Source organism: Oncorhynchus kisutch, linkage group LG5 (assembly GCF_002021735.2).
Source record: "Oncorhynchus kisutch isolate 150728-3 linkage group LG5, Okis_V2, whole genome shotgun sequence".
Classification (NCBI taxonomy): Eukaryota; Metazoa; Chordata; class Actinopteri; order Salmoniformes; family Salmonidae; genus Oncorhynchus; species Oncorhynchus kisutch.
This window is the reverse complement of record NC_034178.2, coordinates 28658060-28673981: the sequence shown is the minus strand read 5'-3', so window position 1 is coordinate 28673981 and position 15922 is coordinate 28658060. Positions and strand designations below refer to the sequence as shown.

The 15922-nt window shown below is 44.1% G+C and overlaps 1 protein-coding gene across 2 annotated transcripts in view; it reads left to right on the top strand.

The window, feature by feature from the left end:
- Nucleotides 1-15922, top strand: part of LOC109890152 (chemokine-like protein TAFA-2) — a 178664-nt gene that overhangs the window by 79171 nt on the left and 83571 nt on the right. For both annotated transcript variants that reach the window (XM_020482116.2, XM_031824797.1), the window contains exon 2: nucleotides 7403-7515. In XM_020482116.2, coding sequence (XP_020337705.1) covers nucleotides 7404-7515 — 112 coding nt within the window. In that variant the 5' untranslated portion in view covers nucleotide 7403. The remainder of the gene's footprint in view (nucleotides 1-7402; nucleotides 7516-15922) is intronic.

Sequence of the window (15922 nt, the reverse complement as noted above, 5' to 3'; positions counted from 1 at the left end):
GTGAGCATCACAGTTTATTGTGTTTATTCTAGAGTGACTTATATTGCTTTAAAGCAGCAGCATAATTTTCTGCTTCAGCAGACACATTGTTGGATGAAATGTGGAAATAAAGCCCGAAGATCCACTTAGCATGACTTTGATCTTGTTACAGCTTAGGCCCAGCTCATGCATTCAATTTATGTCTGATTCTCTTCACGGATTTGAATATTCATTTAAGGGGAATGGACCCACAGTGAAAAATGTCATTTGATGTGTGAGTCTACAGTATATCAGAAGTGACAACTGCTTTAAAACGACCCCCCCCCCCCCCCCCCATAAACAACCAACGAGCAAAGCTTATTAGGGAGCCTATTCCTCTAAAATGTAAATTACTCTGCAATATATCCGCAAAATATTGAGTCCATCTTGAGTCAATGTAACTGAGAGTAAGCTAGTTAGCATGCCGTTCTAGGGAGTTGATTCTTTCTTCAAAATATTAGAAAAAACATGGCCAGAATATAAGCAGGTAAAACTGAAAAAATAAATGTTTGCTAGTGTAGAAATAATCTTCTTACAGCAAATATACAACCTGCCGATATGATATGTGTTGCGATTCTCACAATTCTATATGTATTGCGATTCGATATTGTGATTTTATTGCGATTCGGTGTTCCAAACACATTGCTCACCATATGTTGGCTGCATAGGAACAAAAGATTGCCATGAGAAAAACAAGTTTTGGAAAGTCATGGAACAGTCATGGAAATAAATTGCTAAAAACAAATTGGCTCCCTATTTAAAAAGAGGCTGGAGAACAAGCTATGAAGGAAAAAAATGTAGTTTTGATACAGGTACAGCCAACTAGCGCAAAAATAATATAGCAATATTGTCAAAACGATAAGATATTATATATTGTGAAAAATAGTATCCTGATATGCAACTGTATAAATTTTTCCCCTCATCACTAATGTCAATGTGTGTGTGTGTGTGTGTGTGTGTGTGTGTGTGTGTGTGTGTGTGTGTGTGTGTGTGTGTGTGTGTGTGTGTGTGTGTGTGTGTGTGTGTGTGTGTGTGTGTGTGTGTGGGCCATATGAACCCAGAGTGTAGCCAAGCGTTGTTCAGAACTCTGTTAAAGAAAATCCATGGCAGGCTGGTGGAGCGCCAATATTATTGAGATGACCTCTGCCATACCATACACCGGAGGGAATGTTTTCAAACGGGTCAGCCCGCCCAATGTTAGCTCCGGTAACAGGGCCAACAGGGCTTTGTCAGCCTCTGCCTGTACTGTAACTAATGTTGCAGACTCCGAGACCCCAGTGGGGAGTAAACTCTGAGATTCTACCACATTTCTCTACCCTGGTTTGCTGAATTCTGTTGGGGCTTTTTTCTAACTTCTAACCCCAATTTGGTTCTCAACATTAGACAAGATAAAGGTCGCAAGTCGCTCTAAGTGTGTTTGTGGCGGGTTACTGAACCAGAAGCAAGTATGCAAATCAGGTGGTGTTTAGACAGGAGACAGGAGAGCGGGGGAGAGAGCGAGAGGGGAGAAAGGGGGCAGGGGGGGGGTAGGAGAAGGAGGAGGGCAATTTGTTAAGCAGATCTCTTGAAACCATTGTTAAATAGTGCAAACTAATAGCTCTTAGAATTCTGTCGCTGTTGCCCTGGAAGCACAATGGTGCTAGTTCTAATTGATTGGTTCCGAAACAGAAACATGGGAGCATGGCAGGCAAAGCTGCCTCTAGCCTTTGAGGGCCCAAAGTGAGATTTGTATTTTTGGGGGATTTTAGTTGCCTCCCTCTCAGAGAGAATGTTTAGAAGTTTTACAATTCTGCAATTCTAACTGACAACAGTAAATTGAGACCCCGATTGCGAATAGTCTGTGTTTAGGCACTGATGGCAGGTGTTCTACGCTAATCACACTAGCACTGGGTGGGTGCCTTGCACTCACATATTTTGGGGGTGAGGCTTGTAAACAAGCTTCCCCATTATGTTCTTTACTGGTTATAACCTTCACTTTTATACAAGATGAGTCAAGGGTGGATACATTATCTTTTATTCATAATTTCAAATCAATCTCAAATAAGTCTACGTCTGTTCATAAAATCATTGAAATTCCTATCTCTGTGGGTTACGCTTTGGGTTCTTAAGTCTTGGGCTCTTACCTAAGTAGGGTGATACCATGAATAGAAATCCACTCTGCTCTCCATTCCGCTGCCAATCTAGCCATATGCTCGAATATTAATTGAATTTGAGTTCCAGAATGTTGGTGTTTTGTTTCCCTGATTGCATGCCACACCTTGCTTGAAGGGATACTGCAAAATTATGTCAATGACTGGAAGTCTACAGGCACAATAGTATACTTCCAGTCATCATGCTAACTCTAGTTAGCATTATTAACTCTAACTTCCTTCATACTTACTGCACGCAGATACATAGAAATGGTATCAATGAGTTCATCTGACTCTGGGTAAGTAGAAAAAAATGGCTTAATTGCCAGAATCTCACAGTATCCATTAAAATAGTGTTGCACGGTATACCAAATGATTTATTTTTTACATTCTGTACTGTCAAATGTGTCTCACGTAATTGAGAGGATCAAGTCAGTATCAGCGCAGCCCCTTTATAGCGTGAAGAGCAAAGTGCCTGCTCCAATTACTCATTCATTGCTTGAGCTGTCTGGGCTGCGTTAGCTCACCAGAAATGTGAAACCGGTAGCTTTGAGCTTTAACTGTAGGCTAACATTCCTTGCTAGTGTCACGCCTTGGTCTTAGTGTTTTGTGTTTTCGTTATATATTTGGTCAGGCCAGGGTGTGACAGGGGTTTATGTTGTTGTAATTCGTATTGGGGTTTGTAGTATTTGGGACCGCGGCTGATTAGGAGTGTTGTATAGGCTTGGCTGCCTGAGGCGGTTCTCAATCAACAGTCAGGTGATTCTCGTTGCCTCTGATTGGGAACCGTATTTAGGTAGCCTGAGTTTCACTTTGTATTTCGTGGGTGAAGCTTCCTGTCTCTGTGTAGTGTTCACCAGATAGGCTGTAATAAGTTTCACGTTCCGTTTGTTGTTTTCGTATTTTGTATAGTTATTTCATGTATCGTCACTTTTCATTCATTAAAGACATGAGTAACCACCACGCTGCATTTCGGTCCGACTCTCTTTCAACAAACGAAGAACGCCGTTACAGCTAGCTTACAGTTGAATTCACAACCCTAGTACCCATAATGCAAAATATGCTGATTTAAAAACTGACTGTCACCTAAAACGTTATTAATCCACTTAATCTCCCTCGCCACCAAATACAAATTCCCTTCTTCATCTTCCTTTGCCTACCGTCTGGTTTCCACTAGATTCCACAGCCACAAAGGCAGATTCCACAGCCACTCATTTCTTAAAAATTATGCCATTCATTTCTTAAAGAGTCAGCGCACGCTTTTCAAGAAAAAAAAAGAGGTTGCTTCTTCTCTGCAAATGTTGTTAATCAGTACAATAAAATAATATGTTTTCTTTACAGTTGCCAATGAAATAAGTTCTAAATATCAGGGATTGTTTGTCATCTGTAACCCCATGATATCAGATAAAACAAGCTCTGTGACTTTGCCTAATACACCTTATTTTTTTGTGGTATTGTTTTGGTAACGTTTTTGTAACATTTTGGTATTGAGTATTGTAATGGTATCAAATATTGTCATGCTTAACCTGGTATCAGTATCGAAGTCAAAATTCTGGTTTGTGACACACTACCTTTAATTATTCCCAAATAATCTGAAATTGAGTCAGTGTTGAGTAAAATAGAGGGCTGGCACTCCTTCATGCCAAGTGGTATTGAGAGTGACCATGTGCCACCATTGGAAAAGTACAGTACATGCAAATGGTATACTCACCTGTGCTACCTTTGAGCTGAGTCTGGGGTTTCCCATAGAGTTCAGTATGGTGTAGTGGTCTTTAGGTCATCAGACATTGAACCTTGAACCTGAACCATGAAACTCAAAACCACCTCAGGCCTGTATTAGCAGGCCCTCCTGCTCTCCTCTCGGACTTCCTGCCATTCCCCTTTACATCTCATCCCTCTGTGTACTGTAGCAGATATCTGGGTCCAAAGACGTGCAAAACTGGTCCAGGTCCACACTGTACTGAAGCCTAGCCTAGCGTGTCCAGTCAGAGTCCAAAGGGTAGGAGCTCAGCAGAGCATGGACACACCTCATCCACCATCACCCCATCACACACCTACCATTACACGCAGGAAGGAAGTTTGAGGGGTGGCTGCTTGGTTCAAGGCTGCTAGTGACGTCATCACAGTGGATTCACCCAACCCTTACTAGCTCTCTCTAAGTTGCATCCTGAGCCACCTCTACAGTTTGGCTACAGTATATCCCTTCATGGAGGAATGAAAGGGAGTTTAGAAGCAGGAACAGAAATACATCTGTCCGACATCTTCCCACATGTAGGGGAGTAATCCAAAGAGACTAATTAAAGAAGAGAAGTCGGCTAAGCCACTCATCTGAAACCATATCACTCTATATAAATCAGGTAGAGAGTGCAACCCTAACCTACATTGCTGACTCACTCTGTGTTCCAATATGTTGGAGTGTTTGAGGCCTGTTGCCATGTTCAAAGTCTTATCAATGCTAGGATAATTTTTCTTACAGAGGTTCAAGTAGCGTTTCACTTTGTATCTAATTTGTTTTGTCAACTTGTCTTCAAAACAAACTTTATAAGGGGATTCAATGTTGATATGTAGGTTTGGTAGAGACACCGTACAGTATGTTTTTATCTACAGTATATGGTATGAAAAATGTATTGAAATTCCTTGTTGTGGTTTAATTTTTAGTAAATGAGAGCTGCTATGCATAATTTATTGCCTTCGGGAGGCACGATGCATTGAGGGGATTCATTTGTGAATAACATCTGATTTGTGTGCAATGTGATTACAGTAAACATTTAATGATCAACCTTGATGAATATGATTCAATGAAACCGGGTTTGGTGTGTGCTTTATTATGCTCAGATTGTTATTTTTCTCTATCTAATCTATTAGAAGGATGCTTGTTTATCTAGTTTGTGTTGGAGAGACATGGCTTGGCTTGGCTCGGGGGCATGACAAGTGGCACAAAGCCAGTTGCATCACACATAAAAAAAACTATCCTCAACGACAACAATGATTTATTTTGCCCTCCATCTCAAACACATCGGCCTTGTCCACCCAGTTGCAGGCATCGGTTGTTAGCTAAAAACCCCCAGCCCTGTTGGTTCATCTTTATGCTGCATCTTTAAGCCTTGGAGATGTACTGTGTCTGTGTATTATATTACTACGTATAGCATGCAGAACAACCATCCCTCAGCCTCTCTCAACTAGTCTGTTGATGTAGTGTGCCAAATCTGAATGTGCGTTTCCCAACTCCACAATTTGCATGTATAGCCATGCATGCCACATGCGAGGAACTTGTGAATGGTATGACAACAATAGTCAGAGTTGGCAAAAGCACATACAGATCTGGGACCACCAGTTACCAGGCTATAGGTCCCCCTGTTCAGCTGGTTTCCCATTCCTCTCCAAACCATTCTGATACGCCACCTGGTGTTCATCATCTCTATCAGGGGCGATAATTGTCCTGTTTACCAAGTCCCTTCAGCCAACTGAACACAGTGGTCTGTTTAGGTAGATTAAGGTTGTACCCAGACCTGGGTTCAAATAGTATTTTTTTTATCTTAAATTATTGCTGTGCTTGATTGCCTGGTTCAATGGAACCAATGAAATTGTCTCGAAAGTGTAAACCCTGCCCATATGGCACTCCAGGCAGGCTTAATTTTTTACATTTGACCTTTATTTAACTAGGCAAGTCAGTTAAGAAAAAAATATTATTTTCAATGATGGCCTTGGAAAAGTGGGTTAACTGCCTCGTTCAGGGGTAGAAAAACAGATTTGTACTTTTTCAGCTCAGGGATTTGATCTTGCAACCTTTTGGGTAAAAGTCCAACACTCTATCCACTAGGCTACCTGCCTAATAAAACATCCATAGAAAGAAAACAAATACTATCTGAATCCAGGTCTGATTGCAGTTGACCCTGTCCATCAAACCAGCATCCTCTACATACTGTAGAGAAAACTATCCTTCAGATGCCACCCAGCTCTATTGTGGTAGATGTCTCCCTCTCTACTCCCTTCACGAGCCACTGCCAAATAACCAAGAGTTAAGCTCTTAGCATGAAACCAATCTTTTCACTAATTTGAGTGGATACACTTGCAATAAGAAGAAAGGATGCCTGTGATTTGCGACTGTGTTTCCTGTGAGAGGAACAGGCTCTGTTGGCAATAAGATGAGCCGCTGATTGCATTGTTTGTTCTCCTCTCAAAGGGCATCTTACACAGCCACAATGTATTACTGGACAATAGACCCTGAACACTACATGAAGATTACTGAGCTGAGAGACACTAGCCAAGACAGACCACCCAAACACTATTACTCAGGCACCTCCCTCCCAGGTAGGGAGCAGAGAGAGAGAGAGAGGAAAAGAGGGAATAAGGGAAAGACAGACATCATTTATAAAAAGGGAAAGAGGAAATGGGGGAATAAGGGATAGTCTGACGTCATTTGTTCTATTTATAGATCTTCTAGGTTAGAGAAGTACACAGCACAATAGTTTATGGTGGGTATGCGGTTGCTGCAGTGTTACTATAGCTACGTGTTTAAGGGAATAACAACAACACATAATTTGAGAGAAAATGACAAGCACCCATCTACTGTATGTTTACACATGAATACAAAAAAAGGTATTTAGCTAAATCAGTTCACACAGAATCAACATGGGTATGTTTATTTATCTCTGTGAAAAAAACTATGGGAAACATGCATCCTCACAGTTGATCAAACACCAACTGGCGTCATGGTGTGGGAAGGAAAGCACTGCAGCGTTCAATGCATATGTTACCACAAGCTCATGTATAATTCTGTTTTTTGGGAAGGAAGCCACACTGTACTGTATCTGCAGGATGAGACACCCTGCTGTGTTTGATACCCAACAGCATAAGCGTGCCACCGCCTAAAGCCAGTTCCTTTCTCCAGATTGTGATTTTGTGAGTTGTACCATCTAGTTGCACTGTCCATCTTTTGTCTCTGTGCAGGGCAAAGCTAGCCTCGCGAGCTTAAATAAATATGCACTGACTCCGTATGGACCCAAGGAAGAGTAGTGGATGCCTTAGCAGCAGCTAGTGGGCATCCAAATAAAATAGTAAAATACTAAATGTAAGCTAGGGAGATCAGAGTGGCTCACGAGGCTAGGGCAAAGATGGCATGGAATTTGTATTGGACTTGTACTGTATGTAGTATGTCGAGTCTTTTCACTGCGTCATGCCTGTATGGGACTCCAAAAATGTCCTAATGACTGATGTAAGTTACTGATCAAGTTTTCCCCACCCTGTCTTTTCAGTATGCGGGAGAGAGACCTACGGAGAGTGTGCAAAAGGGGGCTGCTGCTGGCCGTCTGTGTGGTGTCTCTCTGGGGACAGCTGACCCTTGCATCGTCACACAGAAGTCACATAGGTATGTCCAGACAAGTAAATAGGGTAGATATGTATCTCTATGGGTAGGTTGCACACACCATCATCATAATGATGATAATGATGATCATAATGATAATGATTGTCAGCAAATTGTGTAATAACATAATACATTTATGTAATAATGTGAACCATTAAACTATTAAAATGTAAATGCAGAGTACTTATTATGATGTCACAACAAGTTATTACAGAATACACAATACTTAACGTAAAGTGTTTCCTAATCAGTATAATGGATTTGATTTACATTGCTTTACATCCACCAGGTGCTCAAAGCACTTGACATTTTATGGGGAAGAAACGTCATCCACTAAGAGTAGCATCCACCTTTGTGATGCCAGGCAGCCATTTTGGCCCAGAAACCACAACACAATGCTATAATATATCAGTGATGAGGTAACACAGTGGACAGGTGACGATGTTCATAATGGTCAGTAGCTAGGATAATGTAGCCTACTGTTAAAGCACTCATAGTGACTGGTTCCAGTTCATCGCTCCAACAGACCTCACTGTAAATACTGCTGTAATTAGTAGACACTCCGTTGTGTGACACACAGTGGAGGGTGCTCTGGGGTCATTTGTTGATCTGGAGTGTCTTTAGGCTTCGACACTTCGAACAAATAGCCGAAATAGCAAAACAACAGACATGAACGCAAAAGGTAGACCCTCACGGAAAAACCACATGATTTCACGTAAAATTTCCATGTTATACAAATGTGAAAGTATGTGAAATCATGTGTTTTTGGAACATGTGGTTATGTGGATTTTCTATGGAGTGTATTTAACTTTGAATTAGTATTAGGATATTCAATTTGAATGTAATATTTTTGAATTTGTAATGCACAAATTAAATCATTGAATACATACATTTAACTTGTATTTCATAACTGAATATTCAAGTTCAATATTTATATATTCAGTTTCAGAATGGTAGATATTGCATTCATTATATCAAGTTTAGCAAACGATCATTTCAAGGTTATCAAAGTTTTGTATATTCAACTTCTCAGATGATTTCAGATTCAGTTTCCTAATTCAGTTCTCTAAATTCAGATTCAAAACCAGAGAAAACATCCTGGTAGAGGAGAACAGATAGACTCAAACACTCACTGTGGTGAACAGAAACTTCTGCCGGTTTCTGAAGCCAATGTTGCATGTTGAATTTATTTTCTTCCAATAAATTTGGCTCTAGCATTTGAACCGCTCTGGCTATAAACTTTTGACCCCAGTCCTGAAAGCTAAGACTCTCTGGAGCAAAGAAGTGCTTTCTGATCCCCTCTAAGATGATCACAGGCTGCGTTAGAAGGGACTGTCACAAAAAACAACATTTGGCCCTCGTAACAATCTAGTTGAAATGCCCCGTCATAGCCCTTCTAAGGATAACCTTTCCACTCCCTATTTAATCTTGCTCTTGTAACTGACTAGGTTCGAACCAGGTCGCCTGCATGTCACAAGACCGTGTTAGCCCACTTAGCTAAAGTCTATAGGGATACGTTCAGGAAGTTAACGTATAGGAAGACATGATGCGCGCTTTAGTTTATACCCAGACTCAAACTCAAGACCTCTGCCTCGCAAACAGACATGACCTTCCTCCTGAAGCCTTCCAACCCACCTCTCTATTGGAAAATGCCATCTTCAGTGCGCAAGGAGCGACACTTCAGGCTGATGAGTGAGTTTCACAGATCCCCATCTGCTACATTCACTCCCTTAACTCACTTCACAGCGACCCCAGCGGTTGAACCAGCGCAACTGTAGATCCGAGTCAGGTGGTACTATTGTAAAGAACGTCACGCTTAGCGAGCACGGCTTCCCCTGATTCAACTCGTATGGAGACTCAAACTCTGGGCGTCTACCTCAAAAACACACAAAACTGCCCTCCTGAAGCATTACAACATACTGTGCTATTAAAAAAGGCCTTCAATTATGCAAGGTGTGACACTAATACAAGTCTTCAAGATCCAGCAAGGTTACTCACGTGGTTTGGTGATCCATGCTTATGTGATGAGAACCTTGCCTGAAACCTGAAGACGTGTTTGTTTGTGTTAGACAATTTGGGCTAATTCCAGATGGGGTGGTTAATTTTTAGCCCAGTGGGGCTTTTTAACTAGTTTTCGTTTTGCACAAATTATAATTATCTGGCTAATAATGGGGGGCCTCAAGGAAAATAATGGGCCAGTGTGGGGGCCTCAAGGAAACATTGGGCCCCAGTCCACCCCTGTGTCACGATCTTGGAAATGAGCGAACCAAGGCCCAGCGTGAGTATAGTTCCACAAAATGTATTTAAGTGAAACTAACAAAACAAAATAACAAAACTTACAAAGACTGTGAGGAGTAGTGCCCAAACACACTAACACAAACAATATCCCACAAATGCAGGTGGGGAAAAAGTATACCTAAATTAGAGGCAACGATTACCAGCTGCCTCTAATTGGGAACCACACAAACCACCAACCTAGAAATCTATAAACTAGATAATCCCCTCAGTCACGCTGTGACCTAAACACCATAGAGAACCGAGGGCTCTCTATGGTCAGGGTGTTACAGTATCCACGACCAAACGTGCGGACTCCGTCCGCAAAACCTGATACCAAATGGAGAGGGTAGGGGGATGACTAGTGTCGGTGGCGGCTCTGGTGCGGGTCTTTGCCCCCGCCCAGACCACAGATCCGGCCATGGAGCCGAGTAGAACGCTGTGCCTGGACATCGGCGCAGAGCAGGACCCCGGCCATGGAGCTGGGTTGGACGCCGCACCTGGACTGGTCCCCAGCCACAGAGGAAGGCTCCGGCCTTGGAGTGGGACTGGACGCCTTGCCCAGACTGGGTACTGGCACAGAGGAAGGCTCCGGCATTGGAACGGGACTGGACACAGTGCCTGGACTGGGCACCGGCGCAGAGGAAGGCCTTGGAGCTGGACTGGACGCCGTGTCCGACTGGGCCCCGACGCAAAGGAAGGCTCCGGCCTTGGAGCGGGACTGGACGCCGTGCCTGGATTGGGCCCCGATGCAGAGGAAGGCTCCGGCCTTGGAGCGGGACTGGACGCCGTGCCTGGATTGGGCACCGGCGCAGAGGAAGGCTCCCGCCATGGAGCGGGACTGGACGCCATGCCTGGACTGGGCACTGGCGCAGAGGAAGGCTCCTGCCATGGAGCGGAACTGGACGCCGTGCCTGTACTTGACATCGGCGCAGAGGAAGGCTCCTGCCATGCAGCGGGACTGGACGCCTTGCCTGGAAGCTCCGGACCATTGACCATCGCTGGAGGAAGCTCTGGACTGTGAACCGTCGCCGGAAGCTCTGGACTGGGAACCGTCGCCGGAAGCTCTGGACTGGGAACCGTCGCCGGAAGCGCTGGACTGTGAACCGTCGCCGGAAGCTCTGGACTGTGAACCATCGCCGGAAGCTCTGGACTGTGAATGCGCACTGGAGGCCTAGTGCGTGGAGCCGGTACAGGTGGCACCGGACTGGTTACACACACTTCAGGGCAAGTGCGAGGAGCAGGCACAGGACGTACCGGACTGGGGTGGCGCACTAGAGGCATGATGTGTGGAGCCGGAGCAGGTGGCACTGGACTGGTGACACGCACTGAAGGCCTTGTGCGTGGAGCCGGCACAGGTGGTACCGGACTGCGGAGGCGCACTGGAGGCCAGATGCGTGAAACCGGTGCAGATGGCACCAGACTGGTGCCATGCTCTTCAGCACGCCTGTACGGCAGCATTCTCATCGCTACCACCTCTCTCCGGAATCTTGCATCAAATTCCTCCTCCAACTGCCAAACAGGCTCTGGTACTCTCCGCTGCTCGACCGCCAGCTCCATGTGCCCCCCCCCAGGGCCGTGGTCCCTGGTGTCGTCGCTGTCCTTCCATGTTCCTTGGTGACTCCCGCCAAGGAAGGGTTTCGTGTCCTCTCATGTCCTCCCAAGTCCAAAACTTCCTTACCTCATGTTCACGCTGCTTGGTCCTTTGTTGGTGGGATATTCTGTCACGATTTTGGAAATGAGCGGACCAAGGCGCAGTGTGAATTGAGTTCCACATCTTTAATTACAAAGTGAAACTAGAAACAAAATAACAAAACTTACAAAGACCGTGACGACATAGTGCTCAAACACACTAACACAAACAATATCCCACAAATGCAGGTGGGGAAAAAGCCTACCTAAATATGATCCCCAATTAGAGTCAACGATTACCAGCTGCCTCTAATTGGGAACCACACAAACCACCAACCTAGAAATCTATAAACTAGATAACCCCCCCAGTCACCCTCTGACCTAAACACCATAGAGAACCGAGGGCTCACTATGATCAGGGCGTGACACCCTGGTTTCAAGTCTTCTGCAAGGGTAGTTTTCTTTTTTTGCACGCTTTGTACATAATAATAAAATGCAGTATAAAACATAGCTCTTTATTAGCTAGCTATAACGGGCATGTTCAAGTGTCTCTGGCAATGGTCAACTGCAATGACCTCATGACCTGGGTGGTCTTAATCAGTAGTCATGCTCCTGGCTTCTAACTGACTCTCCGTCGTTCAGTGGTGGTGGTGGTCTAGTTGACCAGTATGACGGTAGAATGCAACCAATTACAATTCAGTATGTTGACACATGAATATTACATCCCCCTTCTTTAAAAAAATACAAATGTTCTACATATTTTAATATAAGTGTACATATAAGTGTTTCATTTCACAGCTCTAGGCTTGACCTTTCTTCCTGACCTTGTGTGGTATGAAGCTGAGCATAATTCTTTGTCAGTCAACAGTTATGGTGTTGCAGGTAAGTATGGTGTGTGTTGTGTTTGTGTGTGTGTTTAGTCCATCACGTTCTCTTTCAGGGAAACAGTTAATCTCATCAGTGTGTTGTTCTTTTGTGTTCAGTAGGTGACTACAATTGCGGCTGTACACCGCACCTTCTGCGGTGCGAACGTTCAGTGTCAGCTGGCTGAATGACGACTGATGGCTATTAGTAGTCATGCTCCTGGCTTCTAACTGACTCTCCGTCGTTCAGTGGTGGTGGTGGTCTAGTTGACCTGACGTAGTATTGCTTTTAGTGTTGTCTCTGCACGTTTTGCATGCCTTTCTTTGTAGCTGACGACCTCAGGTTGCAGCTGCTGGTTGCTGCTAGGAAGGTTTGAGCGAAGTCTGAGGCTCATCAACAGCTGGGCTGGTGATTTGATGTTGTCAATTGGAGTACTCAAGGAGAGTGATGTAGGGGTCTATCGTCTGCTTTTGTTTTGTCCATGAGTGATTTAGCAATCTGGACAGATTTTTCAGCCTGGCCATTACTTTCAAGGGTAATTTGGGCATGTGGTGACAAGTGCGAACTCCAATGCTTTTCAGAAGGATTCAAACTCCTTTGATTTGTAACAGGGGCCATTGTCACATATTAAAGTCTCTACGATGCAATGCCTGGCAAAGGTTGCTTTCAGCTTGTGGATAACAGCTGGAGATGTGGTGCTGTGAAGCTTGTCAAGTTTGAAGTATCTGCTGTAGTAGTCCACATTTAGGATGTAGTCCTTGTTGTTCCAGGTGAACAGATCGGTTGCCATGACCTGCCAGGGTCTGTCTGGGATACAGTGAAGTAACATTGGTTCTTTGGTGTTTGAGGCACATCGTTCAAGACAGGTGGGGCATTTACCAACAATGTCCTCTATTTGTATGCACATTCTGGCCAAAACAAAATGTCCTGTGCTCTCTTTTTTGTACTTTTCCTTGCCCATGTGTACAAAATCTCCTCTCTGAGACTGGTAGGAATGATGATTCTCTCCTTTTAAAATTATTCCGTTGATCTGTGATAGTGCATCACAATAGTTCCAGAACTCAGACACTCAGAGGGCATTTTCTCTTGTCATCCATAGACGTACTAATGGAAACGCTGACATCCGAACAGAATGGTGTACAGCTCCTTTTCAATTTGAGCGTAGTTGATTTCACAGTCAGAGATTTGGAAGCGCTAGCCGATGGGCTTTCCTTCTTGCAGTAGCACTGCACCTAGTCCATACTTCCACGCATACACTTGGAGTCTGAGCTCTTTGTTGGGGTCGTAGTAGGCAGGAATTGGTCCTGTTTCTCTCGTGATCAAGTCTTCCACTTTCTAGAAAGCAATGTCATATTGCTTGTCCCAGAAGAACTCACTGGACTGCTTTAGCAGCTGACACAGGGGTGAGTTGGCATTGGAGAGGCTGGGTGCGAACTTGGCTAAGTGGTTGACCATGCCAAGCACTGTTTCCAGCTCTGCACGGTTCTTTGGTGGCTCCATCTCCTTTATGGCTGAGATTTTCTGTGGATCTGACTTGATTCCATTTACTGTGAGATGATGTCCGAAGTAGCTGACCTCTGTAGCGCTGACTGTGCTCTTCTCAGGGTTTAGCCGGACTCCTCTTTCACAGGACCTTTGCAGCATCGCACTGAGGTTTCTGTTGTGTTCCTCTTTGGTTCGACCATAGCCAAGGATGTCGTCTACAATTTCCACAACGCCTTTGTACATCTCGTTGATCTTTCGATGAAACGTCTTAGGGCTGAGATAATCCCAAAAGGCAGGCAATGAAACCTGTAGAGGCTAAACCGGTGTGTTGACATTGTGAGTTTAGATGACTCTTCAGTGAGCTTGATAGCCCATTAGCCTGATCTGGCATCCATGACACTGAAGTAGTGTGCACCTGCTAGCTTGTGTGTGATGTCATCTAGCGTCGGTAAGGGATAATGTGGGTCGAGACATACTCTGACCCAATCTGTCAGTTCTGTAACCTTGGCGACATTGTCAGATTGCTCCATGTATTCCTGCAAAAACATCAGCAAACTCATTGATGACATTCTTTTTCTTTCTCCACTGGTGCCGTCACTTATAACACTAGCTTGATTAGGTCAATGTCAAAACATGCTTTAAGACCTAGCACTGCAGTGTCAACAATGTAAAAGTCCAACATCATTTCACTTTCCTTGTATTTGCATTTGAAAGTGCATGTGCCTTTTACTGTGAGCTGTTCACCACCATAACTAGTCAGTCTGCGCGAGGTGGGCTGTAGCTCGCACTCAGATGTCAAGCTGCGGTACTCATTCAGAGGAATAATGTTTACTTGTGCACCAGTGTCTTGTTTGAACTTTAGCTCTGTGCCTTGTGTTCCTATCTCAATGTCAGCAAAGGCTTGCGCTGTCTCTGATGTGACTTTTCTGTGTCACTGAATCAATAAACAGTTCATCCGTATTTGACTATTTGATTGACATTTCAGATTTACTCACTGTGTGTACTGTTTTCCCACAGTAAGTTCTGCACACTTTTGCAAAGTGATTCCATTTTCCACATTTAGTACACTGTTTGCCTTTAGCTGGGCAATTTTCCTGTTCCCCATGCAGTTTGTATCCACAACTTGTTCTGGGGCGTCCCCATGCAGTTTGTATCCACAACTTGTTCTGGGGCGTTTTGAGACTGTGTCACTCTCTTTTGGAGTTATGTCTCTCTCCGTTCTGAAGTGCAATCTCTGGTCTGCCTGACTGCTTGCACGGCTTGTTCAGGTAATGTGCTCGTGTTGCCGCCTAAAATGGTTTTCATCTGAGCCTGTGCTAGCTCGTGAGATCTGGCTATGTCGATAGCTTTGTCCAGCGTTAGCTCAGACCCAACATTCAAAAGTTTCTCTCTCACTAGCGGTGAGTATATTCCAAATACAATACAGTCCCTGACCATCTCATCCTTGTTTGCATGATCACAGTCTTTCAAAAGCCGACACAGCTCGGTCACAAACGATTCGCTAGCTCCCTGTACTTTCTCATGGAATCTGTACCTAATGAAAATCGTAATGGTCTTTGGCACAACATATGCTTCAAAAATATCTTATTATGTTTTCAGTACTTTGGAGTCAGCCTCAGTAAGTGTCCATGTGTTGTGAATGGCTCTCAGTTTTTCACCGATCCACAGGAGCAGGTAGCTGCACTTTGCCCACTCTTGTTCCTTCAGAGGACCTGTGAACATTAGCTCCACATGCTGTTTGAACTTGCGCCATGCATCGGGTAAATTTGTAGACGCAGTCCATCCGAGGTGAAGGAACTCCATCAAAATCCATCTTTTAGTCCTTTTATTCTGACACCATGTCTTGTTTTGCATGCTTTGCACAAAATAATAAAATGCAGTACGACAGGATTTTTATGAAATGTAGCTCTTTATTAGCTAGCTATAACTGGGATGTTCATATGTCTCCGGCCATGATCAACTGCAATGACCCCACGACCTGGGTGGTCTTAATCAATCATAGCTCAGTATGATATGACGGTAGAATTCAACCAATTACAGTTCTGGATGTTGACACATATTACAGTAGTCATTATAAGGTTAACACGTGTCTGACTGGGTTAAGACTGTGTTAGCCTATTGAGCTAAAGCCTATGCATTGGTCCAGAGACTTGGA